We start from the raw sequence: 26961 nt of genomic DNA, 5'->3' as shown, positions 1-26961 counted from the left end.
TCACAGTGACTGCTGTCCAAGTCGAAAGCCTTAAGTCTTGCTAATATGTACATGAGAATAAGAGACTTGGGAAGTACAGAAAAATAGCTCTCTCAGTATAGCTAATCTTTTTTTTTTTTTTAATTAATCATTGTATTTGTTTACATTTCAGATGTTATCCCCGTTCCCGGTCTCCCTTCCACAAACTCCCCTACCCCAAGTACAGCTAATTTTAATGCTGTTATCTAAATTGTGTCCCCAACTCTGCCACAGAAGGGAGGCTCTAAATTGAAATGTCACTTTTTTTTTTTGAGAGTAAAATTTTAATGAGTTGGAAAAATTTGTCAGAAAATGACACTTTTAGGCTTCTTAATCAAGGGATTGTAAACACAGAAGAAACAGTTTTTAGAAGCAGTTGATTATTCCTTTAACTTATCTAATATTTCTGTACCTGAAAGAGTTTCGGAAGCTCCTGAGGAAGGGGACTAGGATAGCACATAGAGACTAGTTAAGTGTGGTTTGGTACCCCAAGAGAAACTAGTTAAGTGTGATTTGGTATTTACCCAAGAGAGACTAGTTGAGTGTAGTTCTGCATTTACCCCAAGAGCAGTGGAGGTCCCCCAGACACCCATGGTCACAGTTGCCTCCAGCCCAGCCATTTTATGGCAGTTCCATGTCAGCAAAGCCCAGGAACTGGATGTGGTCCTGGGTGTCAGACTTGGGGTGCCTGAGTCTTGAGTCTGCAAAGGTGCTTAGCTTTGATCACAAAGCATCACCTTCTTAAATCTGACTGCAGAGCTCTGGGTGTCTTTCTTCACAGCATGATTGGGCTGATGCTGGGGTCCTGCATTACCTTCTATGTCGTGATCGGTGACTTGGGGTCCAACTTCTTTGCTCCGCTGCTTGGATTACAGGTAAGACACTGTTAGATATCTGGTCTGTTTTAATCCTTGGGGTTGCTGCCTGATGCCTCCTTTCCTTAAGCCACCTGGGGCCTGTGCCTGCCTGCCTGCCACTCAAGTTCCCTGGCTTGGATTTCAGGACTCTGCTGGAGGAGTGTCTGAGAGGCACCAGGAGAGGGAGAGAGGGAGAGCAGGCTGTGATACAGCCTGATGGTGTACAAGGCGGAGGCAGGGAGGAGGAGGGGTAGGACACAGCAAATCATTGTGCAGGTCAGATGCCTCAGCCTTCCAGCGGTGCTCATCAAAAGGCAACAGAGGCCAGGCCCTCGTGCAGCTTCTGTGCTGGGCTGTTGATCTGTACATTGAGGCAGGGAGTTGGGGCCCACCCTGCTGAGGAAGACGAGAGGGCACTGCTCCCAGGGCCTGTGACATAGCTCTGTGCATCCTCCAAGCTTGCCACTCCCTGACTGTGAAGGTCCCACCTGTGAACTGGGCCCCACACAACCTTCCTCCCCTACTGGGGAGCAGAGCTGTAACCAGTGACCACCTAGGGAAAATGGGCATATGACCCTGGGGGGGGGGTCTTTTTTGTGAAGACTCCTTTGTATTTGTTTACCAGGTAGGTGGAGATGGCTTTTAGTTTGTAAACATGACAGCTGAGGGGATCCTTCTCATGAATATGTGTGGGATTTGCATGGTGTGGGAGGACTTTGCAGAGAGTGTCCTGTGAGCCTGGCCCTGGTCTGTGTCTTCCCCTTTGGCTTTCTGTCCGTCTCCCACTCTTCCCTTGGGTCCAGCAGAGTTGTGGGTCAGTCTCTCACACAGTTACTTGAGTCCTTTCTCAAAACCCTACTGATCTGTGCCTGGGCCAGATATCTCACCTGCAGTTCTGAGAGACTTGCAGGATGGGCAGTATCAGCCTCTGTGGCCTCGCAAATGGTTGCCACACAGTGAGAGTGTGCACAGAGCCTCTCGGTTATCACCAGCCATCATGGACAGTGCTGCCATGCTCAGCGGTGTGGGGCTGTTTTAGATTTGCAGGTGTGTGTAGCTGGAGAGCTCTTCGCCTCCAGCCTGTGCTGTCACCTATGAAGAAGGATCCAGGAAGTCAAACGTGCTGGCTGTAGATCAGTCAGATGGTAGATATCCCCAGACCGGTGCAGCCCGGAGTTTTGTGATGAATTATCTGGGTCAGAATTTCCTTCTGTGGTAGAGATAGCTCTGAGTTGTGTGGAGACTTGGTGACCAGCCACTGGCACCAGCTGGGAAGGGTTCTTCCAGAGCAGTGCAGTTCCTGCGTGCTCTTGCCACATTCTGACACTGTGTAACGTGTTGGCTCTGGGTAGCTGATCTTTTGGTCCTGACTAGTCTCATTGTGGAGGCTGGGTGGACCATGCAGGGCCAGGGGTGTTCAGTACTTTGATCCACGTGGCCACTGAGAGGGGAGCTTTCAGCCTGTATGTGCCAGACTTGACCACACCACCTTCTGCTTTAAGGGCTCAGTGTGCTCCTCAGCCTGTGGTGGCTCCTGCCCTGGCCACACTGGTAAGATGAGTCCTGGCAGTGAGTGAGCTCAGAGCTTAGAGCTGATTCCCTTCCAGGTGACCTGGACTGTCCGTGTGTTCCTGCTCTTCGCAGTGTCCCTGTTCATTGTGCTCCCGCTCAGCCTGCAGAGAAACATGATGGCCTCTATCCAGTCCTTCAGTGCCATGGCGCTCCTCTTCTACACCGTCTTCATGTTCGTGGTGAGCACCAGAGACACTGCTGAGGGGCTTGTTTGTGGCTTAGTCCTTCCCATAACCACACGTGTCCACGCCTTAGTCTGCTGTTGCCACCAGCTACCTTGGGGGGATTATGGGAAAGTGGCTTTGAGTCCTGTGGTAGAGCTACTGCAATGTCGTGAAGGCCGTGTGCATGCCTGGTCTGTGAAGCACCAGAGGCAGAGCAGTTGGACAGCAGGATCCAGAAGGGGCTGTGAAACCCTTTACCCAGGCTCTGGAAAGCAAGTGAGGTGGCTGTATGTTTTATGGGAAGAACTTCCATGTGGAACCAGGTGCATGCGCTAGTGTTTTGTCACATGGTGTTTTGTTGGGGACAGTCTGGAAGATGGGGTGTGAGGACTTCTCCATAGTCCTTAGCCTTCCTCCCTGACCCTGCTGCACCCTTGGGGGTTCACCCTCACTGCCAGGGAAGACGCTCTGCTTCCTGAGGGCAGGGGCCAAGTGTGCTTGCAGGAGCTGTGCCCAGGTCTGGCTGCAGGGGACCAGCCAGGGACAGTTAACTCCTTACTCATAGCCATGTCTTCAGTGGATGAGCTCCTGAAAGATGGCTGTCTGCCTGTCCAGGGCAAGGAAGTAAAGGACATGCCCACATGGAGGGCACTGCTCCCTGTCATCTCAGTTACAGGGCTGAGGGAGGGAGTGAGGTTCTGCTTCTCTCTCCACTCTGAGGCCCCACATCGGAGCTGCTCCGCCATGTGCAGAACCCCCCTGCAGCTGGGTACACCTCTCAGTAGTGTTCAGGCAGCTCCATGCATGGACTGGGTTCTAAGCCAGGGCCCAGGGACATAGGTGAGGTGGAGCCCCTGCCCCTTCAGACAGCCCCAGGTTGCAGGAATGAGCCAGCTTTGGTGTAGAGAAGAGCTGTGTGTCTCCTGCACCTCCTCTGTGGCACAGTTTCTACTCTCTCCTGACCCCATGTCTCACTCTCTTCTTGGTCTAGATTGTGCTGTCCTCCCTTAAACATGGCCTCTTTAGTGGGCAGTGGCTGCAGCAGGTCAGCTACATTCGCTGGGAAGGTGTTTTCCGCTGTGTCCCCATCTTTGGCATGTCCTTTGCCTGTCAGTCGTAAGTACTGCTGAGGTGAAAGAAGGGGGCGGGGTGGGGCTGAGGGTGTAGCCTTGAGGAGGGGTGAAGGGAGAAGGAGGGAGGAGGGAGAGGAGGGAGGAGGGTGAAGGGAAGTGCTGTGGGGTCAACAGCCTGCTTTTCTTGCTTCTGGCCACTGAGGAGTGATGGCTGACCTAGTGTAGACTGTTCCTCTAGGCTGAGGGGAGAGTTCTGTGTTAACCAGGAAATAAACTACTGCTAACTAACTGGCAAGGGCCTGAGTTTCCCAGATCCCATGAAGGGAGAGTTGGCTGTGGGGTGCAGCAGCTACCCAGCCATCTGACTGAGAAGAGTCCCGAGTACTTTGCCAGAATCTAGCTGGTTTTCTGAGAATATTTAAAAAGATGTTGCACAAACATTGACTTGAGGCTGGTGCTAGGATGTCTCTGAGTCCTGTGTGTGCAGGCGGGCTCTTTGGCAAGCGGGGCTCTGTGAACACAGGGCTGCTTCACCATGGCAGTAGCAGCAGCAGCAGTGCTACCTTCACCAGGGTGGCAGGAGCTAGTGATGCATGCCTGGGTGGGAACAGTAAGCGTAAATCCGACATCGTTGAGAAAAGACCATCAGCATGTTGGGGGGGGGGCTGGCAGAGGAGCCCCCCTCCTGTGGTGTCAGTGGGCATGCATTGTGCCAATTGTAAACTAGTGTGACAGAGAATTTGCTCACACTGCTGTTGACACCCACGTGCGAGATCCAGATCGTCATTTCCCACTCACCGGCTCCCGCTTGGCAGCTCTGTCTCCACCAGAACGCGCGCTCCAGCCTCGCTGTTTAATGTCCCATTATCACTGGTGACAGAAGTTACATTCTTGTGCAGTGTACCTAGTTACCACTTGTCCTTTCTGTCTGTGTGTTTGCTTTTGAAAAGATAAGCCTGTGGTTGGTCTTCCTCAATAGTAGCCACCTTGCAGGCAGTGCACGTCTGTGGGCTGTTCTTAGTGCAAGGTCCCGGTTCCAGGAGGGTGGGAGCTTGCCACTGCCTTAAGTACAGGATCCATCTCCCTTCCAGCAGGACCTAGGGGCCTTAAGTGTGCCCTCTTCCTCTGTGTTGGTCACGTACTATCCCCAGGCTACGAGCACTGGAATGTTTGCTAGGTGAGGTGACAGAGGTCATTTCTTGGTGGGCTGTACCAGAGGGCCCGTGTGCTGGGTGGCAACCAGTTCCTTACCTTGTGCCTGGGATCGTTCTCACCGTCACCCTCTGGCCCTCTTGATCTTACTTCCTGGTGAATGAATCTTGTGTTATGCATAACTGTCATCATGGGGCCAGAGAAATGGCCATATTGATGAACATGGAAAGCCTTGGTGGAACAGAGTGCACTTAGCCCTCACTTTCAGCCTAGGGGCACTTCAGGGGTGTTTGATGCCTCGGAGGCTGCTCTCCCAAGGGCGTGGCATTTGGGATTGGATGGAAGCCCATGGATCAGGGCCCACTGTGTCCAGGCACACCCTGTCTCCCCTTCACAGCACCTGCTGTGCCCTTGCCTGTGTGTGCATACGGTCCTCTGTGTGTGTGCATGCATTCCTCTGTGTGTGTGCACATGCATGTGGTTCAAGCTCCCTGCCAGGATGGCCTCCTGCTGTGACTACTCAGCTCTGAGAAGCTATTGCCACCTCATGGCTGAGCCAGGGCTCGTTTGCCTTCTGTGTCCTTGAGGCTGGGTAGGGTGCTGCTGCCATTTTTTCTCTTAGCTGACTACAGTGGTGGCCTCTTGTGCTGAGGTTGACGTGTGAGCTTGGGGTGGACAGGAATCTCAGCTTCACTTTGCCAGGGCTCCCACTTATTCTTGCCTACTTCTTGATCAAAGTGTAGTGTGTGCCTCTTTGCTTCTCTTGGACTTGTTTTTGTTTTTGTTTTTTTTTTGTTGTTTTGTTTTGTTTTTTTGAGGTTTCTCTGTGTAGCCCTGGCTGTCCTGGTACTTACTCTGTAGACCAGGCTGGCCTCAAATTCAGAAATCTGCCTGTTTCTGCCTATGCCTCTCAAGTGCTGGGATTAAAGGTGTGCACCACCTCTGCCCCACTCTCTTGGACTTTTTAAAGGACATTTTTGGGTAGGGCTCCACTGATCTGTGTGCCGTTCTCTTTATTAGTTGCTGATTTCCAGCATGCATGTGTGTGAGTGGTATATACACACATACACACACACATTTCCTTGTGTGTTTCTACTGGCTTCCTTTATGCTTGTGGTCTTTTCCTAAAAGGCCATAGCCACCGGGGAAGTATGTGAGGGAGGCACACAGATTTTTCCTCCTGTTCTAGCGTAGTTCTTTAGCTAGTGTCTGAGCCTGTGCCATCTCAGATGCAGCCTCTCTTCTACACTCATGTCCTCTCTCTGCAGTCATGGTTCCCCTACACCTCACAGGTGCCCAGGTCCTGCATGTCCCTCTCAGTTGGCTTTCCTGTCCCAAGTCCTCAGATGAGTTGTCACGTCACTGCCCTGCTGTGACTTGGGTCCCTCCCACCTGACCAGCAGCAGCACACTCCTGGTACCAGACCCAGGACACAATCCAGTTTTCTCATCACACCAGTGAGAGGCTGCTATGTGGGAGGTGTGCCTAGGCTGACCTCTGTGTCTGTTGGTGATGAGGTGGCCGCTGACCTCGGTGTCTGTGGATGGTGTGTCCGTCCGACTCTTGTATCCCCTGGCAGTAGAGCTGCATGGGCTTGCTGTGTGCTCCTTCCTCAGGTCTGCTTTGGTTCCCTGCCCAGTCACATCTGCACAGCACAGCACAGCACAGCACAGCACAGCACAGCACAGCACAGTGTGAGGGGTCTACGTGAAACTTTGTAGGGTGTAGGTTGTGGGTCTTATCACAGTGCAGCTGTCTGTAGTATCGCCCAGCTAGTGACCTTGGCTCCAGGAATCCTGCTCTGTGGTGAGTGTTTTGCCAAGGAAGTGTCAGAGGTTTGTTGCCTGGTCATTTTGGTAGAAGTCCTAGGAGTTGTCAGGAGGGCGGGTGAGGTCCTAGTGCCTGCTTGTCTAGAGTCCGTGTGACTCGCTTGTCTTTACACAGCCAGGTCCTGCCCACCTATGACAGTCTGGACGAGCCATCAGTGAAGACCATGAGCTCCATCTTTGCCTCCTCCCTCAACGTGGTCACCGCCTTCTATGTCATGGTAGGAACTGTTCCATACCCTCTCCTTGAGCACTCAAGGCCCTGTGTGGCCTCTGCTGTCCGTCTGCGGGGGTTGCAGACGGTCCGCTGGCTCTCACCTTTTCCGAGTCAGCGTCTGTAAGTGCCCTGTGTTTGTGGGGACCCAGAACATTTCAGGTCCTCAGCTGAATTGCTTGTCTAGAGTCTGTGTGACGCGCTTGTCATCCAGGCACAGGCACCTCTGAGCTGCTTCTGTCCTGGACCGTGTTGTATTTTTTTCTGGTTTTGTAGAAAGGGTCTTACTTTGTATTCCTAATTGGCCTGGAGCTTCCTATATCGATGAGGCTGGTCTCAAACTTGGGGTGCTCCTCCTGCTCTTGCTCCCCCCCCCAAGTGTGAGGAATACAGGTGAGCACCACCACACCCAGCTGTGTTGACATTGTCCAGTCTGAAGAGCTCAGGCACCTTGGCCAGGACTGGTCCCAGATGCGTTAACTCTCTCCGCGCCATTGTTAATTCTCTACAGAAAGCATTCCCACTAAAAAGAATGGGGCTGAGGTGGCTGCAGCCAGCTACACTTGTGTGTGGTGCATGGGATACCCATGTGAGAAGACACCTAGTCCACAAACATTATGACCATTTTTCATAGTTCCCTCCCGCTCCCTCTGAGAAAAGGCTTCTCTGTGTAGCCCTGGCTGTCCTGGAACTTGCCTTGAAGAACATGCTGGCCTCAATTCAGAGATCTGCTTGCCTCTGCATCTCAAGTGCTGGGATCAAAGATGTGTGCCATCACCACCTGGCTCTTATTAATATACTTAAGTGCTGTAGTTATTTATTATCTCTGTCTATCTGTCTGTCTGTCTGTCTTGTCGTTCTGAGACAGGATCTCACTGTGTCACTAAAGCTGGCCTGAAGCTCACATGTAGTTTAGGCCTTGAACTCCTCCTGATCCTCCTGCTTTCTCCTCCCAAGAGCAGGGATTATTATACCACACCTGCTTCTCTGTGTTGTCTTTAAGTAAAATTATAGAGATCAGTAAGCTGCCTAGTTGGTAGAGAGCTTGCCTTGCATCCATGACCCAGAGGTTTGATCCCTAGAACCATGGAGGGGAGAAATCCTGTCTGAAATGAGAATGGAAGCATGCTAGGGTTGTGCCTTAGCTCCCACCCTTTGCTATGGTAACAGTCTTCTGAGTGGTCATTGGAGCATCGTCGTCCTGGTCTTCTTCTGTCCTCCTAACCCCACAGTTATTTGACTATTTGTTCCCCCACCCCCCCCCAGTTTTGTTTTTTTCGAGGCAGGTCTTACTGTGTAGCCCAGGTTTGCCTGGAACTGTCTCCATCCTCCTGTTTATGCCTCCTGAAAGCTGAGATCACAGTCCTGAGCCCCTACACCAGCTCCTGATTGAGCTTGAAACCAGATTAAGAGTGGCTCCTCTGAGCTGGGTGTAGTGGCACACACCTTAAATCCCAGCACTCGGGAGGCAAGACAGGCGGATTTCTGAGTTTGAGGCCAGCCTGGTCTACAAAGTGAGTTCCAGGACAGCCAGGGCTACACAGAGAAATGCTGTCTCGAAAAACTAAAAAAAGAGTGGCTCCTCTGAAAGAGGCATTCTAGAACCTTCCTTTTCATTTTTGCCTCATTTATGGTTCTGTTGAAGGTATACTGAATTGCATGTCAACAGTAGTCCACCTCTGTCATCGGGAGCCTCAGGACTGAGGGGCTGAGGAGTGCTCTTGTCCTTGGGAGGGTGGGTCTTGTGCAAGCTTCCCTGGGGAGGTACTCTAGGACCAGTGTGGGACAAAGACAGACAGACAGACAGGCAGACAGGCAGGCAGGTAGGCAGTCAGAGAGTGATTGGTGGTGAACTGGCAGAGACAGAGCTGGCCACATTGCTGTTTTTTCTCCTTCAACAGGTGGGGTTTTTTGGTTACGTCAGCTTCACTGATGCCACCACAGGCAATGTGCTGATCCACTTCCCCTCCAACCCGGTGACAGAGATGATCCGAGTGGGCTTCATGATGTCTGTGGCTGTGGGCTTCCCCATGATGATTCTGCCGTGCAGGCAGGCCTTGAACACACTGCTGTTTGAGCAGCAGGTATGGTCCTCTCCCGTTCTCTTGGGTTAGCTCTGTGTTTTCATGACAGTGGTCCTAGGAGCGTTTGCTTGTTAGAAATAAACAGACTCGGGGCTGGTGAGATGGCTCAGTGGGTAAGAGCACCCGACTGCTCTTCCAGAGTTCAAATCCCAGCAACCACATGGTGGCTAACAACCATCCATAACGAGATCTGGTGCCCTCTTCTGGAGTGTCTGAAGACAGCTACAGTGTACTTACATATGATAAATAAANAAATCTTTAAAAAAAAAAAAAAAAGAAAGAAACAGACTCTGTGTGTGTGTGTGTGTGTGTGTGTGTGTGTGTGTGTAAGTCAGAACAACTTTTAGAAGTTGATTCTCTCCTTCTGTTGTGGCTCCAGTGGTTGAGCCCAGACTGCCAGGCTTGTGTGGCAAGTGTTTTTACCTGCTGAGACATCCGACTGGTCCAAACAAACTTCAAGTGAAGTGAAGTCTTGGCTTATTTTGAGGGGAGTCTGCCATGTTGTGCAGGTTGGCCTTGAACTCTGGATTCTCCTGCCTTTGCTTTCTAAGTGCTAGGATCGCAGGTGTGTACCACCATGCCCAGGTGAGACTCAGTGGCTTTGTTGTTCACATGTAATTTAACTTTTTATTTAGTGATGGTAGTAGGACTTACATGTCATGGTTTGTGAATGGAAGCCAGAGGAAATGGATGGGGTCCAGTTCTCTCTCTTCGCCTCGTGGATTCTGTGGATCAGACTAAGATGGTTAGACTTGTTGACAAGTGTGTTTACCTGCTGAGCCGTTCTTGCTGGCCCCTCTCAGGAAGTCTTTAGCAGAGATCCATCCACCCTTCCTCCCTCCCTCCCTCCCTCCCTCCCTTCTTTCCTTCCTTTTTTCCATCTTTCCTTTGTTGATAGGAATTGGACTTCACGTATGCTAAAGTATACCCACTGCTCTCGAGCTGTACTCCCAGCCCCCTGACCAGGCATGGCTTGAATTAACCTTGGTAAAAAGAACATATGAGAGTGGCCTGTGGGCCATGCCAGCCAGCTGCATAGGTAACTCAGCTCATCTCTGGGATTTGGCAGCATAGATGCTAGCAACCTCAAGTCCTGGGGAGGCTGCACCAGGACACGTTGATCACATTAATCACATTGGCCGATATTGATCACAGCTGGCATTGTGGGAGGGGCTTGTGTTGCTCTGCTCTGTACTTTGGTGTGACTTCTGGAAATATGTTGGTAGAACCCTTGTACTGTGTTTGTGTGTGTGTGTGTGTGCGCGCGCGCGCCCTTCACAAGAAACTTTCAAATACAAGGATAGAAACTAAAGGCTCTCTGATCCTTGCTTGCCCTGGGGTTGCCTCTTGTCTATCAAGCCCCTCCATCTCAGCTTTCCACCCTTGTTCACAGGGCGCCCTTTCCTGAGTCTGGCAAGTTAGCTCCTCTACCTGGGCTGTTTTCTGTGATGGCAGCTTTTGCTCCAATGCCCCATATCTTCTTAGACATGGTTTATCTGATCAGCCAGGACTCCTGGTGGCCAGAATTACAAGGTCACTCGAGCACTTTGGGTGAGACTAGTGCTGGTCCTAGTGTGTACAACCTCAGTAGAAACAACCAGCGTAGAGCTCCTATCTGCTAGAGTCATGCAGTGCTGGTGTTTGAGTCCTTCCCATGGACTTGGCTGCCAGTGACAGTAGAGGGGCCCAGTGCCACAGGCTGAGTGCCCTCACATGCTAGCTCCTAGTGTACCTCTTAGTTTTATGTACCTGGATGCTATGCAAAGTAGAATTTAGGACTTTGTCCCTTGAGGGGCAAAGGTGAGATCAACCCTGTGGCCATAGACTCACCCTACTGCACCCTGTCCTTGCTGTACAGCCTCACCTGTGGGTTCCCAAGGCCACTTCTCACTGCTTAATGTGAGCTTAGTGTGTGCATGTGTTTCAGGTTGGAACATCTTTAGTGCATTTTTGCATACTATACCCCTTCTTTTGCAAAGTTGTTTGGTTTTGTTGAAATAGGGTCTTGGCTGAGCGGTGGTGACACACACCTTGGATCCCACAGCACTTGGGAGGCAGAGGCAGGTGGATTTCTGAGTTCGAGGCCAGCCTAGTCTACAAAGTGAGTTCCAGGACAGCCAGGGCTACACAGAGAAACCCTGTCTCAAAAAAAAAACAAAAAAAGAAAAAAGAAAAAGAAAAAATAGGGTCTTACTATGCCTGGTCTAGGTGTCGCTATCCAGACTAAGGTGGCCTTGAACTCAAAGAGAATTACCTGTCTCTGTCTCCCAAGGGCTGGTATCCATCTCTTTTGTAAAATTAAACATTAATAATGGAACAAAAAGAATTATTAAGTAAGTTCACTGCCAGACAGTGGTAGTACATGTCTTTAATCCCACACTCGGAAGGCAGAGGCAGGTAGAATCTCTGTGAGTTTGAGGACAGCCAGACCCATCCAAGAAACCATATCTTGAAAAACAGTGCACCAGCTTCTCAGCCTTCTCCTTCACAAGCGTGTGGCTGTGTCCCTGTGTCTGTCTGTTGACAGGGCTACTTTCCCTTCCCTCTCCTCTGTTTTCAGTGGATCTACCCACGGAAACCTCCAACATCTCCTGTAGATGTTCTGTTGATGGCTTTTCTGCTTGTCCTTAGGAATATCTGACGCACAGGTTCCTGCTTCCTCCTTTAGAGAATTTCTTGGTCAACTCCCAGTGTGCTGTGCGTGGGATTCCTGGGTTATGTACAAACTGTCATCCTTATTCAGTGAACGATTCCAGCTGCAGCTACCTCAGTCTAGCTCGGGTTAATGTCTCTTATGAAAAGAAGTTACTTTGAAATTCTAGTTCTGGGAGGCTCCGTTATTCCTAGCCCAGTAGTGATCAGTATGTTAGTCAAGTCTTCCTGTGTGTCAGTTGATGTGAGGATCAACTTCTGTTGTCAGAGGGGAAACAGAGGCACACAGCTGGTGCTGCCAGAGGCAGGATCTGAACCAGGCTGTGTGGGACTCTTAGGCATGTAGACTCTGAGGCCAACACCTCTGTGGTGCCACACCTCAGAGTGTCCTGTGTGCAGGCATGGCAGGGTGTTGGGATATGCCACATCAAATCCTTGTCCACTTTCCTCCTTTCTGGACTTTGTTAAGTGTCCACCATGGATCTGTTGGGAATGGTGATAACAGCTTAGCGTGCGTGTACGTGTGTGTGTGTGCGCGTGCATGTGTGCATGTGGATCTTCAACACGATCTCTGAAGCTTCACCTTGACGAGAAGCTGACCCACCCACTCCACAGGGCTGGCCCTCGGGAGTCCACTGTCCAGTGTGTGTGTGTGTCTAAGACTCTGCTTTGTCTTTACTCTAAGAGCAGAAACAAACCCAAAAAAGAATGTAATACTAACATTTCAAAACAATGTTGTAAGATGTACAGCCCGTGTTGGGAGTAGAGCCTGGCATTCTGTCGGCTTCTATTAAAGCCGCTCAGCCAGATCTGATTATGCTAAATCTGATTATGCGGGGACAGTCACCTGCCGGGTGAGCTCCCTCCTGGCCTGTGCAGAGATAGGATTGCTTGGCAGAGCCCTGTGTGGTGTTATGTACGCCACTGGAAAGTGGTCATTTCAAAACTGCTTGTTTTTGTTTTCTTTCATGTAGCAAAAAGATGGAACCTTTGCTGCAGGAGGCTACATGCCCCCACTCCGGTTTAAAGTCCTCACCCTCTCAGTGGTGTTTGGAACCATGGTTGGTGGGGTCATGATCCCCAATGGTAGGTGGACATCCCTGCAGTGACTGGCCCTGCTGCCTCTCTTCTGCCCTTAGTTTTGCTCCATTCTCCTTGCTGCATGGGGGACCCAGGGCCCATATCCCTGGCCCATGCTTAGCATTCAGCTAAGATGACTCCCGGAGTCTCATGCCATTTTTTTTCTAGTATCCTACTATGCCTAGTATCCATTGTGCCTAGTGTCCATTGTGCCTAGTATCCAGGGTGCCTAGTATCCAGTGTGCCTAGTATCCAGTATGCCTAGAAACTCAAGGTCATACCTTTTCCCCGTAGGCTGGTTGTAACTTGGTGTCACCAAACACCAGAGCAATGGCTTCAGCCATTGTATCCTTTTCACAGATACCTTAGAGCAAGGCACAAGGGCACTTGCCAAGTGATGGCAGTGTGTATAGTAAGCCATGTGGAGCCAACTTCTGATTTTCTGTAGGAAACCCCCTGTGGTTGGCCAGTTAAACATCAGCTGTCAGCAGTTTCCCAGAATGCCCTGCTCTGACAAATCTTAGTGTATGAGGAAGAAGAGTAGGAAGAGGAAGAGGAGGAGAGAAAGATGGAGATGGTGGTAGAGCCCTCTGGATACAGCAGATGTCTATCCACTGGCACCCAGGCAGCCTTTGCAGTGACCCTATCACTCGTAGGCCCGGTGAACACGGGCTCCCAGTCACCCCTTGCTGTCTGTTCATTTGCAGTGGAAACCATCCTTGGCTTCACAGGAGCAACGATGGGGAGCCTCATCTGCTTCATCTGCCCGGCTCTGATCTATAAGAAAGCCCACAAGAATGCCCCCTCAGCCCAGGTGAGTGGGTCCCTCCCCCAGGCCATCTACACTGACCCTGGGTGAAGATGAGAGTTGCCCACCAGGTGGCCTGGCCCTTGGTCAGTCAGTCTAGTCAGGGAGAGGTAGCCGAAGAGTCTCCAGCCCGAGGCCTTCAGACAGGTTCTGTCAGCTCATTCAGTGGCATACGCAAAGAATACTTGGTCCAGGAGATGTGGGGAGTGGGCCACACAGGTAGCTTGGTCTCTGCGCCTCTCAGGGCTTTCCCAGAGAGGACACTGTCTCCTGATTTCCTAAGACATGACACTAAATCTGTTCATACTCTGACTCAGCTGTCCCCTCCAGGAGACACTCGTCCCGTCCCCGCAGCGAGCACCACTGCTGCATTAGTGGGTGTCCTAGGAGGACGATGTGTGTATGCAGGCGTGGGCGTGCTCCAGCTTTTTTGTTTGTTTTTTTTTTTGGTAATGTAGCTTTTCTGCTATCTTTGCTTAACATGCACGGCAGGTTGCTCCTCAACCACAGGTGCGGGCATCCAGTTTATTTTTAGCTGCATCCTAGGAGTTCACTGTATGGAAATTCCATAATCCTAGTCTCCCACTTAGGCATCTCCAGCTTTTGGCACAGGTGTTTCCCTGTACATGAGAACGTACCTGTAGAAAGTATTCTGGAAATGAGACTCCTGGTGAGTGTGGGGACCTCCCACCCTGTGCCTGGTGAGGTCATGACTCCAAGGTGTCTTTCACCATGTCTGCCCTTTCCTCGGCTTCCACACAGAGAGTGGGATCAATCATCTCAGGCACACAGCCACTTAGGTTCTTTGTCTAGGAAGGGCCTGTGGTTTTGCTTCCTTCTCTGGGAATTGTGTGTTTTCTTGTTCATGTGTAGTGGTAGATGTCTAAGATGATGTGGGCTTGGATACTGTGACTGAGGCTTGCAGTTTGAGTTCCCAGCACCTATGTGAAAGCTTTGTGGGTGTGGTGGCCAGCCAGTAATCACAGCACTTGAGAGACAGAGACTGTTCTGGGAGCAGTCTGGGTAGCTAGACTTGAATCAGAGAGCTCCAGGCTCAGCAAGAGACCCTGCCTCAGTAAAGTGAAGAAGATACCAGACAATGGCCTCGGGCCTCTACATACACACACACTGAAGAAAGGTGCAATGTATGTAGAAAGCAGTTCTTACATACAGCATCACTCATTTTGGCAGTGTGACCTGAACCAGAAACCCTCCAGGCCAAATTGATATCCTGGCACCCCCAAACTCCCTGTGAGCCCCTTTCATCCTTTGACTCTGCATCTCAAAAAAAGGTTACCATTGTCTGTTGTGGTGTTGCGAGCTAGCTTGGTGCAGTGGCACCTCATGGTGTCTGTCCACGTGGAGGTTTACAGTCACTGCATGAGGCCTTGCTGTTACTTGGGTGAACTCTACGGGTTGCTTGTTGGTTTGTTTGTTTCTGAGGCGGGGTTTCCCTGTGTAGCCCTGCTTGTTCTGAAACTCCCTCTGTATACCAAGGTGGCCTCGAACTCACAGAGATCCTCCTGCCTCTGCCTCCCAAATGCTGAGCTCAAAGGTGTCCAGTATCATTGCCCAGTGGTTTATAGAGTTTTTGGTTTGTTTGTTGTTTGTTTTGTAGGAGTTTTTAATGGAATATGTATTTTTTTCAAATATATATACTTTATACTTGTTTGGCTTTTTTTATTTTTTTTTTTAATTTCTTTCTTTTGTTTTTTAAGAGAGTTTCTCTGTGTAGTCCTGGCTATCCTGGAACTCACTCTGTAGACCATGCTTGTTTTGAACTCCGAGATCCACCTGCCTCTGCCTCCCAAGTGCTGGGATTAAAGGCGTGCCACCACTGCCTGCCACTCTTTTCTTTCTTAAGAACATCGGTTGGGGGACTTGTGGGAGTCATTCCTCTTCTACCATCTGGATTTCAGAATTGAACTCAAATTGCCAAGCTTTGCAGCACGCACCTTTATGTGTTGAGCCATCTCAGTGGCCACATTTACATTTTTTAAATTTATTATTCATAAGCTAATGGATGTTATGAGTGTGCCTAGTGTCCCTGAAGGCCAGAAGGTGTCAGATCCCCTGGAGCGGACCCAGGTGTCCTTAACCCACTGAGCTGCTGGGATGGCACTGTGTTTTGGAACCAGGAACTGACTTTGTAGCCCAGGTGCTGGGTTATATGTGTACGTTACTTTATGTGGCACTGGACATCTTTTGGTGACAGAAGTTCTGAGTTTTACTTTGGCCCAGTTTATTGGCTTTTCTTCCCTTAGTGCTTTTTGGTTCTATTTAAGAAAAGTAGAGATAACTGCCTGTCCCAAGTTCTAAAGATCTATTCTGGTGGCTTTTATCTTTCACCCCACTTGGGATCAACCTAAGTGACACAGGACTCATGTGGTGGTCCAGTTGATCCACACTGTCCCCTGCTGTGTCCTGTTGTCTATTTGAGGCTTTTGGTGGCGCCTCTGTTGACTGGTGTGCTGGTCCCTCCTGTGCCTGTTCTGCCTGCTTTATGTGCTGAGCCTTCGTGCTCTTCCTCCATGGTTGGTACAGGGACACAAACACTCTCTCCTTCTCAAGGTGCTCCTTGTCTGTGCTCCTCGCCGTCAGAGCTCCTCTGCATGCTTGACCTGCTCCAGAATAATTGCTGACGTTTTGTCATTGCTGACTAGATTGTAGAGGTGATAGCACCTCCAACTGACAGTATTTTCCTAATGTTTTTAAAGATTTATTTTATTTTGAATTATGTGTATATATGTAGGTTTGTATGTTTGAGTACAAGTGTGAGCAGAGGCCAGAGGCCTTGCCTCCCCTGGAAATGGAATAACAGGGTATTGTGAGCTGTCTGACATGGGTGCTGGGAATTGAACTCATGCCTCTGAGAGCAAGGCGTGTACTCCTAGCAACTGTGCCATCGCCCCAGCTCCGCACAGTATTTGATTCTTCCCACTGGTGCCTTCTCTTGCCTACAGCCTCGTAGACTTTTCATCACTGTGACAAACGCCTCTGAGGGAGACTTAGGAAAGATTGATTTGGGCTCACAGTTTCAGATTTTTGGTGTGGTCCTTGGTCCCATTTTTAGGTATGAGGTATGGTGATGTTGTTACAGTGATGGCAGTGTGTGCCAGGGCCTCTCACCTTTGGCATCCAAGGAGCAGAGAGAACAGGCGAGATGGAGAAACACCACCTCCATGGTGCCACAGTGTCAGTGAATTGCTTCATCCCCTTTGGGACCCCGTTCTCCCTCAGTGACCGGTTTCTCCAGTCGGAGACCAAACATGCAACACTGGAGCCTTTAGTGGGATGCTTCAAATCCAAGCCATAACAGTCTCCAGATATTTGGGGGTTTTCAGTAACTCTTTGAATGTATATTGGAGAGTTTCAGCTCCTTGTCGTTGGTTAAAGTGTGCTTCATGGTCTGATGTGTGGCATGTTCTGTGAATGCTTGGGCCTAAAGTCACAAACTGGGCTTTTTTGTACTTATTTTTAAAAAATCTTATCAGTTCTGAGAAAGGTACAGTAATTCCTAATTGTAGTTTCGTGTCCTTTGCTCTGGGCCTGCCTTTCAGTGTGAGGCTGTGCTGTTAGCCGATGCTTTGCCTTGCGAAGTGCTCACCCCCTGTATGTGGAGATCCTGTCCCTAACTGGTTTCACAGCCGCTTATGCTGCTCTGCTCAGGTTGGCTTTCCCACTCTTTGGCTTGGTTTGTTTTGTGTTTGGTGTGGCTGTGTGGCTATGATGATTAATATTGTTTGTCAACAGGATCTAGAGTCATGTAGGAGACAACCCTCTGGACGAGGCTGCCTGCCTGGGCTTGAGTGATATGGGAGGAGCCACTCTAAGGGCCAACCAGAGAGGAGTGAGTGGCAGAGCACCAGGGCTCATCTCTACTTGCTGACCACTCATGCAGTGTGACTAGCCACCCCACGCTCCCTCACTGCCCTACTGCCCCGCATCGCCGCCACCGCCGCCACTGTGCCTTTTCTGAGCTGAAGCTGCTTTTGTCTGGTGCTTTGTTACAGCAACAAGAAGAGCGATAAACAAACGTCTCTGTTCTTCTTCCTGCTAATACTCTGGTGTGCGAGGGTCATGTGTAAGGGGTGTGGCTCTCTGCCTGCTCCCTGCAGAGTCAAGTTCTTGACTTGGTACCCGCTGACTTAGGCTAGACTTTCCATTTGTCTTTTATTTTTTTAACACAGGGTTTTCCTGTGTAGCCCAGATCTAGAGGTAGACCAGGTTGGCCTTGAACACAGAGATTCACCTGCCTCTGCCTCCCAAGTGCTGAGATTAAAGGTGTGCGCTACCACTGCCTGGCTTTGATTTTGTTTTTATGAAACAGGATTTCACCGTGTAACCTTGACTGTCTTGTAACTCACTATGTAGACCAGGCAGCCTCTGCCTCCTGATTGCTGGGATTAAAGGCAGTTCCATCCACCCCAGGCCATTACTTATTAACATGGGGTTGGGGTTGGGGTGTGTGTGTGCCTGCGGTGTGTGTGTTTGTGTAAACTCAGATAGTCGTGTTTATACAGCAAGCATTTTGTGGACTGAGCTGCCTCGCAGCCCTCAGCATCATTATTGCTTCTGTTATGGACGGTTTCTCACGACCGCAGGCCTACACAGCTCTTTGACTTTACAGTGGTGTGAAGTTCACACACACTCAGTAGATGCTGTACATGGATATTCGACCTTCTCAAGTCAGTGCTGTGGAAGCTCTTGTGGCACTGGGTGGCAATGACAAGCTGTAACTCCCTTCTAGCCCACTCTCAGAAGTCAGTGACTCTCGACACTAGGGATGGCAGCTGGGGTGGTGATGGGCACGTCCTTAATTTCAGAGCTCAGGAGGCAGAGGCTACTAGATCTCTGAGTTCGAGGCCAGCCTGGTCTTCAGAGTAAATTCCAGGACAGCCAGGGTTACACAGAGAAACTCTGTCTTAGAAGAAAAAGAAAAGGCGAGAGATGGCATGTTGGTTAGTGCTAATCGTCAGCTTGACCATACCTCTGATCACCTGAGAGACAAGCCTCGAGGCACTAGATGGTGGGCTAGATTAGGTTAGCCTCTGTGCATGCTTGTGAGGGGTTATCTTCATTCCCAATCAAATGAGATACTCATTCTAGTCGTGAGCCAGGACCATCTCTGGTTGTGGTGTCATGGACCCTAGAAGTGAGCTGAGCAAGGGTCTCCCTTTCCTTCCTGCCCAGGATACAGCTGAGCAGCTGCCATCAGCTCTTGCTCCCATGCCTTTCTTGTTATGGGGAGCTGTACCCTGAAACTGTGAGCCAAAGTATACCCCTTCTCCCCTAGGTGCTGCTGTCAGGGTGTTCATCACAGCAACAGAGAGGAGACTGAGGCCCTGGTGCATTCGCCGTTGTTTCCAACTTTAGGTAGTTTCAAGTTACGTTGGGCTTATCAAGGTATAACCCCATTGTGAATCTAGGAGGCTGCCCTCAGTTCTGACTGATATTCCATTTTTGGTCCTTAGTGTTCTGTGGTTTAGTCCTGTCTCCTGGTATGCTTAGTGCTTTTCAGTCATGTTTAGGAAACGATGGAGGTTCTGAGCGGTGTGACCCCACCCCCATCCACGCCCCCGGTGTGCCCTGTGAGGTCATGGGCAGAGGCTGTAGCTAGCTGGGATAAACTTGGGTTCAGTGTGCCCTTGCTCCTCGGATCTCATGTTGCCAATTCTCACTGCCTTTCATCTTGGCATCATCACTCTCATCTTGGCAGCTGCTGTGCTCCCTCCGTGCTCTGCTCTCCCCTGGCTTGTACTTGAGGAGAGCGGCACACTCGGGCATCATGCTTGCGTGGGCTTTTGTTCTCTCCCTCAGGCTGTGGCCGCTGGAGCCTATGCTCCAATTCTCAGTGCCCAGCCTGGTGAGTCACTCTGGAGTCTAGACTGTGGCCTTTCCCTGAGTGCTTACCTTGCTCCCTGGAGTTGTTGCCCGTGTCGCCAGCCGGGTGACCTCAGTGTTCTCACCTAGTGCTGTAGGTATATGGGGAAAACGTGCGATACCAGCTTTCTACAGGACTTGATGTGGCAGTTTGGCAGTGAGGTTAACTCATTGCCTGTTGGGTGGCAGATGAGCTCACTAGTTTGTCAAATCCCACTGTTTAACCTCAGCTGTGTGTGTGTGTGTGGGGGGGGGTAGAATGGGAGGGAATCCTAGTTAGAGAGACTTTCTTGGGACTGGAGAGTTGGCCCAGCAGTTAAGAGAATCAGTGGCTTTTGAAGGAGACCCGCTTCTGCATGGTAGTTCATAACCATCTATAACCTCTGACCTCAGCGGGCATGAGGCAGGCATGTGGTGCACACTTGTGAAGGCAAAGCCCTCATACACATAAAATTTATAAATGTAAAATTTAAAGGAAGAAAGGTTTTCTTGGGCTGGGGATTTCTTTTTTTTTTTTTTTTAAAGATTTATTTATTATATGTAAGTACACTGTAGCTGTCTTCAGACACTCCAGAAGAGGGCGCCAGATCTTGTTACGAATGGTTGTGAGCCACCATGTGGTTGCTGGGATTTGAACTCTGGACCTTCGGAAGAGCAGTCAGGTGCTCTTACCCACTGAGCCATCTCACCAGCCCTGGGCTGGGGATTTAACTCAGCGTGTAAAAGTATTTCCTTATCTTCCTGAGAACCTGAGTCGGGTTCTCAGCACCCACATGGTGGCTCACCAGAGTAAATGCCTGCTTGCTCACTTAGTTGGCCTACAGTCAACTGCTGGTCTCTCCCTCTGCTCTCTCACAACGCCATGGCACCTGCTGCATCTGCTTGTTTTTTATAGCCTGGCCTTTGAGACAGGGTCTTGTGTAGCCCAGGCTGGCCTCAAACCTTCCACATAGCCAAAGATGTCCTTGAGCTTCAGCTCGGTCTGCCTCTGTCTCTCAGATGTCATGTAGTGCTAGAGATCTGACCTAAGGCTTCATGTGTGGTACACCAGGTGTCTACCAATTGAGCCATGACCTGGTCTAACCTTTCCTTCCTGAGGCTCTTGAATGTTTGAACTCCTTTCTGACTGAGGTAGGAAGATACTGCAGTTCTGCCGTGAATCCTCCAGCCTCTGTGCTGCTCTACTCAACCAGGTGATCATTTGGGCTGACTGGGGCATGTGGTAGCTTCCATACTGTGAAAAATATTCTCTGGAAGTGTGGCCAGGTCTGCGAAGCAGGAACCAGGCCCTGTCCCAGCTGCTCCTGCAGAAGGAAGGGACAAGCTGAGCCAGCTCCTCCGGTCAATTGAACGTTTGGCTCAGTGCGGTGTTTGCTCTCTGCTTGGGGGCCTCACAAAGAGCCAGAAAAGGCTGGTGGGCAGCTAGTGCGAGGATGCGAGGGTGCGTGAAGGAAGGATGATGAGAAAGCATGACAGTGGCCCAGTGAACGGCAACAAAAACCTAGCTTCACCCAGCAGTTGCTTTCTGTCTCTAATCCTTAGTGAGGCTGGCTGGCCTTGTGGGTTGCTGTTTGAGGATCTCCTGCTATGAAACCAGCAGGGGGCACTGCAGTCCCAGGACGCTTGCAAGAGTAGTGGATTCTTCCAGGAATAAAGGCTCTGCTGGCCCCACTTTGGAATCAGCTGATCTTGGGCAAGTGTGAGTGGCACACACCTGCGCACATAGCAATGAGCTCTCAGCAGGTCAGTGCCTGTCTTGTAGTCTGCTAGAGTGAGGTGCCTGAGGCAGGGGGACCCGCTCACCCACATGGTACTTTGGTACTGTTGGTACCAGAATCAAGGTGCTCTACTGAGCCTGGCCTTGGGTATATGTTCCGTCTCTAGAATTCAAGTGTATGGACTGTTTTGTCCAGGACAGAAAGGTGTGTTCTCTGCCCAGTCCTAGGGCTCTACAGTGTTAGGAGTTAGGGCTCCTCGGGGAGCCACTGTGGAGCTCCTTGAGGGATGGGGGGAGATAGGATGTTTATGGACTGTGGCCCTGCTCAGACCCCTGTATTTTCCAAGCCTGAGCTGCACTGTAGGGGGTGGATTTGTGTCTTTTCCTGGCTGGCTCTGGACTACATTAAGATGGATCGATGCCAGAATTGCAGTCAGCAGGGTGCTCTGAAATCAGATGTCTGGCACACCGGATCCTGCTTATCGACCAAGATCCCTGCTTCAAAAGCAGCTCTTCCGCTGCAGGAAGCTGAGGCACAGCTCTGGGAGCCGGGCTGACTCTGAGGCTAGCTGGGTCTTCTCCCTGGGCCTGAGGCTGCCCTGGGCTGGCTCCCCCTCCCTGACTCTCTAGCCTGCCTTGCAGCTGACAGGACTGGAAAGGAACTCAGAACTCGGAACTCCAAAGGAGCTGTTAGCACTTCATCACACACACGGTGGCAGTCGGCATACCAACCCATAGCCCAGTACAGCTCAGGGACAGTTTGGGACCCTGGGCTTCCCACACTACCCAAGATGTAGATGTATGTTCCTGCTTGTTTGCACTCACTAAAGACGCTTCGTACCCGTGGTCAGTAGCACTTAGTATTCTTTGGGTATGGTCTGTTCTGGCTGTGGCAAAAATGTCGCCAAGAGCTTCAGTTAGGTGCCTGCCTGTTAATGGGTGCACTCACTGCGCAGGCCGCCACCATGGGCGAGCACATAGATGTCTTTAGCCTTGTTGTTTCCATGGCTCCCTCAAGCTGAGCAGATCTGGAGCTCTTGCCTGGGGTCTTCTGCTGCCTCAGAGGAGAGGGTGAGTGTGTGACAGTGGGCGAGGCTGGCCTGGGGCGGGGCCCTCGGAGCCAGCCGCTGACAAGCGTGCGTAGGGGTGAGTCCAAGCAGTAAGACGAGGCTTGCGACCATCAGCGGGGTGATCAGCTGGGTGTGTAGCGTGCTGGTGGCCAGTAGACATCCTTATAGCATGCAGAGCCTGTTGTCTTGGTCTGAAGAAAAGAGTTGATTGTGCATCCTGCTGGCCTCTGCTCTGTGGAGCAGGAGTCAGCATCTTTCAGAGTGGGGGGTTTAAGCACCCAAGGTAGGATGGACTGAGCCTGTTTCTGGGTCCCATGGATTGTAGTTGGAATACACTCCAGCCTTTCCTACGACTGTACAAGTCCCCGTCTAGTCCATCTTCATTTTCTACGTAACGTGTTTCTCGGTGTGCCTGTACGCTCGGAGCTGGCTTCACCACCTCTCCTCAAGAGGTGGAGGGCAGGTGGGGGCTGGGGACCTCCTGTCCACTCTACTCTGTCTTGAGAACTTTGTGAACTCAGTTTCTAAGTTGATCATAAGGGGGATTTTTCTTTCTGTTTTGTCTTTGAGACAGGGTCTCCCTACAGAGCCCTGGCTGTCCAGGTACTCGCTCTATAGACCAGGCTGGCCTCGAACTCAGGGATCCCCTGACTCACGTCCTGAGTGCTGAGATTATTGGCATGTGCCATCACACCTGGCCTATAATTGGAGTTTTTCAAGAAGCTTGTCTCCCAGTATCAGCAGAGTTAATGGGTTTTTGTTGTTCTTGTTGTTGTTTTATTTTCTGGGTGGTGGTGGTGGTGTTAAGCTCAGAAAGCTGAAGGTTGGAATAAATCATTCAAAGTCATGGCTGAAATGCTACCTTCCCTTGTCAGTCTCCATGGAGTTGATGACTGATAGTCCCCGTTGAAAATAACGGATATGAAATGACCAGCAAATGTCTCTACCTTGGGTCCAGGCCACTTAGGAGAGCCCTCTTGGCTGGGTGCACGGGGGACAGAACACCAGGCCCTGTCAGAGTCCCCGGGCTGCGTCCTCATCAGGAACTGGGATTCTATTATGGAGCAGCAGCCCTTTATCTTCTGGCCCACTCACTGCTCTCCAGGCCTGGCCTGCCCCACCAGTGGGTGGGAAATGCATTTAGGGAGAAACATTTTTTCTCATGGCTCCAGCAAAAAGGTCATTTCTGCTGTCAGCTGGAGAAATACTGAGTGCGCTGCGCTGTTAGAAGGTGGGGTGGGAGGCTGGCTCTGTTAGCCTGCCAGAGCCAGTGTCACACTGAGAAAGAAGGGCATTCGGGTCCAGACCATGATGTGAAGCCCTCTCTTGGCTCCTTCAGTGGCTGATTTAAACTTCCATCCAGATCCTCTGACCTTTGTATCGTGAGCCTGGTTTCTGTTCTTTACCAGGTCGGAGTTGGGGAACAGGAGCCTTGAAAACAGAGGGCTGGCCTAGGACAGGTCATGAGGGCACAGCTTGGGTCATCAGGGCCCAAAAGAATTTTCAGAGTCTACCTCCTGAGACAGCCTCAGCACCAATCAGCCATCATTGTGCTAGCTCGCACCGCACCCTTGCCTTGGGGAGCTGATGCCGCCCAGAGGCTGAGACCATACGTGTTTTGTTTTCCTGAGATGACTGTTGGTCGGCCAGTGAGCACTGAGCCCTGAATCTTTTCTTTATAGGAGCGATTAGTATGGTGAGTTTCAGGAAACAGCCTCCACAGAGCTAAGAAAAGAGTTTAGGGTATGGTGAGGGCAGGGGCCCTGAACCCCTGAGTACTGTAGAATGCAGGTTCCGACCGAAGGGGATACAGATAAGACAGTATCCCCACATAGACTTTGGCTCACTGGATAGCCATGGTTCCTGCCAGAAATGTCAGGGGCTCTGAGACATCAAGGCAGTGAGTATCCTCTGGCTAAGAGGCAACTTTGTCGGCTCCTCTTGCAGACTGTGCAACCAGGAGGGACTGCCCCTCAGCAAGCTTGAGGAAGCCGGACCAAGGCACAAATAGCAACACCTGTACTGGGAGCATCCCAGACACAGAGTGGAGAGGGGGCTTAGCAGGTGTCTGGCGGCATGGGGGCCTTTCCTCCTTTTCGAGGGGCCCTACAATAGGAGGGGTCTGTAGTACCACAGAATTTATTATCAATTGTAGGGCCCCTCGAAAAGGAGGGAAGGCCCCCATGAAAGCCAGCAGCACATTGACTGTAGCCCTGGTGGGTGCCCATGGCCACTCCTACCTCAGATGAGAGGTGAAGCCTGTATCCCTGGTTCTGCCGGCAGGGTATCAGACCTTGCCGGGTCGCATGTGTCCAGCTGTTATTTGGAATTGATGTGGGTAATGTGATGGTGGATACCCAGCCTGTGTGGCCCACAGCCCATGGACAGGCCTACATTTTGGGGTCCTTGGAGAGTATGCACCTAAAGAAAGATCTGCAAGAGCCACCACTCTACAGTGGGTAGTTGCTCAGAGTCTTGCTTCTCTTACCACAGTGGTTGAGAAACTTGACCTTAGCCTGGCCTTGTGGTGCACAACTCATCCCAGCCCTCGAGGCTGAGGCAGGAAATTTGTGAGTTTGAGGCTAGCCTGGGCTATGTAGCACCCTGTGTCAGAAAAGGAAAAAGAGAACCCTACTTGAGTACTTCCAGGAAGCCTCAGAGTCTCCGTCCATAGCTTCCAGCTGGATACAGGGATGATCGTCATTCCTCCTGTCTTGGGGTCTTTGGTCCAGGTGGTGCTCTGGGTCGGCCTGGGCATCCTCGTGGTCAGCACACTCACCACCCTCTCTGTGACCGAAGAAGCTCCTTTGGACTTGACGCAAGAAGCTCGCAGCGGCCGCCGAGGAGATGCTGAGGGCGCAATGAAGGTGGAGGCAGCCCGGCTATCAGGTACATACACAGGCCCCGACCCAAATCCTGAACTCTGGTGCTGTGAGAGTCCTCAGTACCAGCTCATGGTCATGGGTAGTAATTTCCAAGTAACCCGTTATTTCTGCTTCAAGGATTTCTGTCCCCTGTTAGTAGCCTTTGTCCTGTAAGTGATGGAGCTAAGTGGGAAGTTCTAGGCTTCAGCCCAACCAACCCCATTCCATGAAGCTATGCACTCTACATGGAGGCTGGCCAATGTACTGCCACCTCTGTACAGGTGACTCGGGGGATGGCACAGTGCCATCTTGGGCTCAGATCTTCATGTCTGGCCATTGTGAACACTAAAAGGTACATACATTTATGCGTATTGCCCACGTTTGTTTTAAGGATTTAAGTTTGAGCCAGTTTTCTTCTTGACAAAGTCAGCTAGTGTATCTCAGCTTAGTTCACTGTCTCTTGTTCTTTATTCTTGCCATTACTGGCCATACCGCCCCAGCAAGGGTCTTGGTGGTGCCCCATCTCCCCGATCTGTGCTCATGCCACAGGGATCCAGGCTATGTGTTTTAAGAGTCACTTTCTGTGCATGTCTGTTTATTCTGGTTGATTTACCCCAGGCCTTCCTAGGCATAGCTGCTAAGGGTAACACAGGGCCAGTATTCACCATCAGGCTGAGGCCCCAAGCCTGCCTGGCAGCTGTGAGTGCCAGCAAATATGGGTGCTTTAGCAGGTACTGTCTTGGATAACAGCAATCCTGGCTTCTCTCTCTGGCAGTGGTGGGTGTTACCCATTAGACTAAAAGTCAGTGAGGTTTAGGCTTAGGTAGCTGAAGATGCTCTCATCTGTCTTCCTGGATTGGCAAAGGCAGAGAAGAGTCCTCCTGTCCCAGCTCCCAGGAATCAAGAGGTCAAGAAGTCAAGGTCACTGGGGACCCCGGTGGATAGCTGGGGTTCCCAGAGACTGAAGACAAATGATGAGAAGCCGCAGAGGACCATGTGTAGTGTGGCTGTAGAGCTGGTAATCTGGACTGGGAAGAGGTTTGCTTGAGGAAGGAGGTGCACATTGCATGCCCTCCCTAGCAGATGGAAAAGTCTGATGCCACTGCCCGTGCTACCAGCAGAGAACAGGTGTTGACGTGGGAACAGCAACATGGAAAGGGAGAGATGCATGGTGGTGACGGAGGCATTCTGATAAACTAGGAGTTGAGCATGCTCCCTTGCTGTGGGTAGTGAGGACATCATGGCACTGGGTACTGTTGAGGTCACCCTAGCGAAACCTGGTGCAGTTGTGTCTCATTGGGCTGATAACTAGTTTCTCCTCAGTCCACACCCAGGCCCCTATGGCTGTCCTGTGCGTGGCTGTCCTGTGCAGCTTCTGGTCATAGCCAGCAGCTGTGTCCCATCTCTATAGAATGTACAGGCAGCCTGCTCACCTGTGCCCTCTGAGGCAACATCTGGTTTCCATTTCTTCATGAGGCTGTAACAACACACATGGCTCCTCTCAGAACCACATGCCGTCTGTTTTTAGCTAATTCTGTTTTCTAGTCACTCGGCCTCCTACTTAATTGAGGTCTTGCCTGGTTTGGGCAGGGCTGGGACTAAGAGCCTTCTCTGACTGCCTTGTCAGCTGCACCATCGGGTGCGAGAGCCTTGTTTATTGATCTCTTTGATGGTGTGGGGTCCCAGTCAGAATCTGCTTGTTCTAGTGAGAGCCCATCATGTGCTGTGACTGCACTGTATTCTCACATGGCACACGTGACTGTGCTGTGACTGCACTGCACTCTCACATGGTACACATGACTGCTGTGATTGCACTGTACTCTCACGTGGTACACGTGACTGTTCTGTGACTGCACTGCACTCTCACGTGGTACACGTGACTGTTCTGTGACTGCACTGCACTCTCACATGGTACACGTGACTGTGC

At 50.9% G+C, this 26961-nt stretch overlaps 1 protein-coding gene across 10 annotated transcripts in view; it reads left to right on the top strand.

The window, feature by feature from the left end:
* Slc38a10 (solute carrier family 38 member 10) overlaps positions 1-26961 on the top strand; it is a 47313-nt gene that overhangs the window by 9811 nt on the left and 10541 nt on the right. For all 10 annotated transcript variants that reach the window (XM_021175470.2, XM_021175466.2, XM_021175465.2 and 7 more), the window contains exons 4-11: positions 800-893; positions 2483-2626; positions 3603-3727; positions 6781-6883; positions 8778-8960; positions 12587-12698; positions 13400-13506; positions 24903-25059. In XM_021175470.2, coding sequence (XP_021031129.1) covers positions 800-893; positions 2483-2626; positions 3603-3727; positions 6781-6883; positions 8778-8960; positions 12587-12698; positions 13400-13506; positions 24903-25059 — 1025 coding nt within the window. The remainder of the gene's footprint in view (positions 1-799; positions 894-2482; positions 2627-3602; positions 3728-6780; positions 6884-8777; positions 8961-12586; positions 12699-13399; positions 13507-24902; positions 25060-26961) is intronic.

This window comes from Mus caroli, chromosome 11 (genome assembly GCF_900094665.2).
Source record: "Mus caroli chromosome 11, CAROLI_EIJ_v1.1, whole genome shotgun sequence".
NCBI lineage: Eukaryota > Metazoa > Chordata > Mammalia > Rodentia > Muridae > Mus > Mus caroli.
This window is presented reverse-complemented; position numbering and strand designations above follow the sequence as displayed.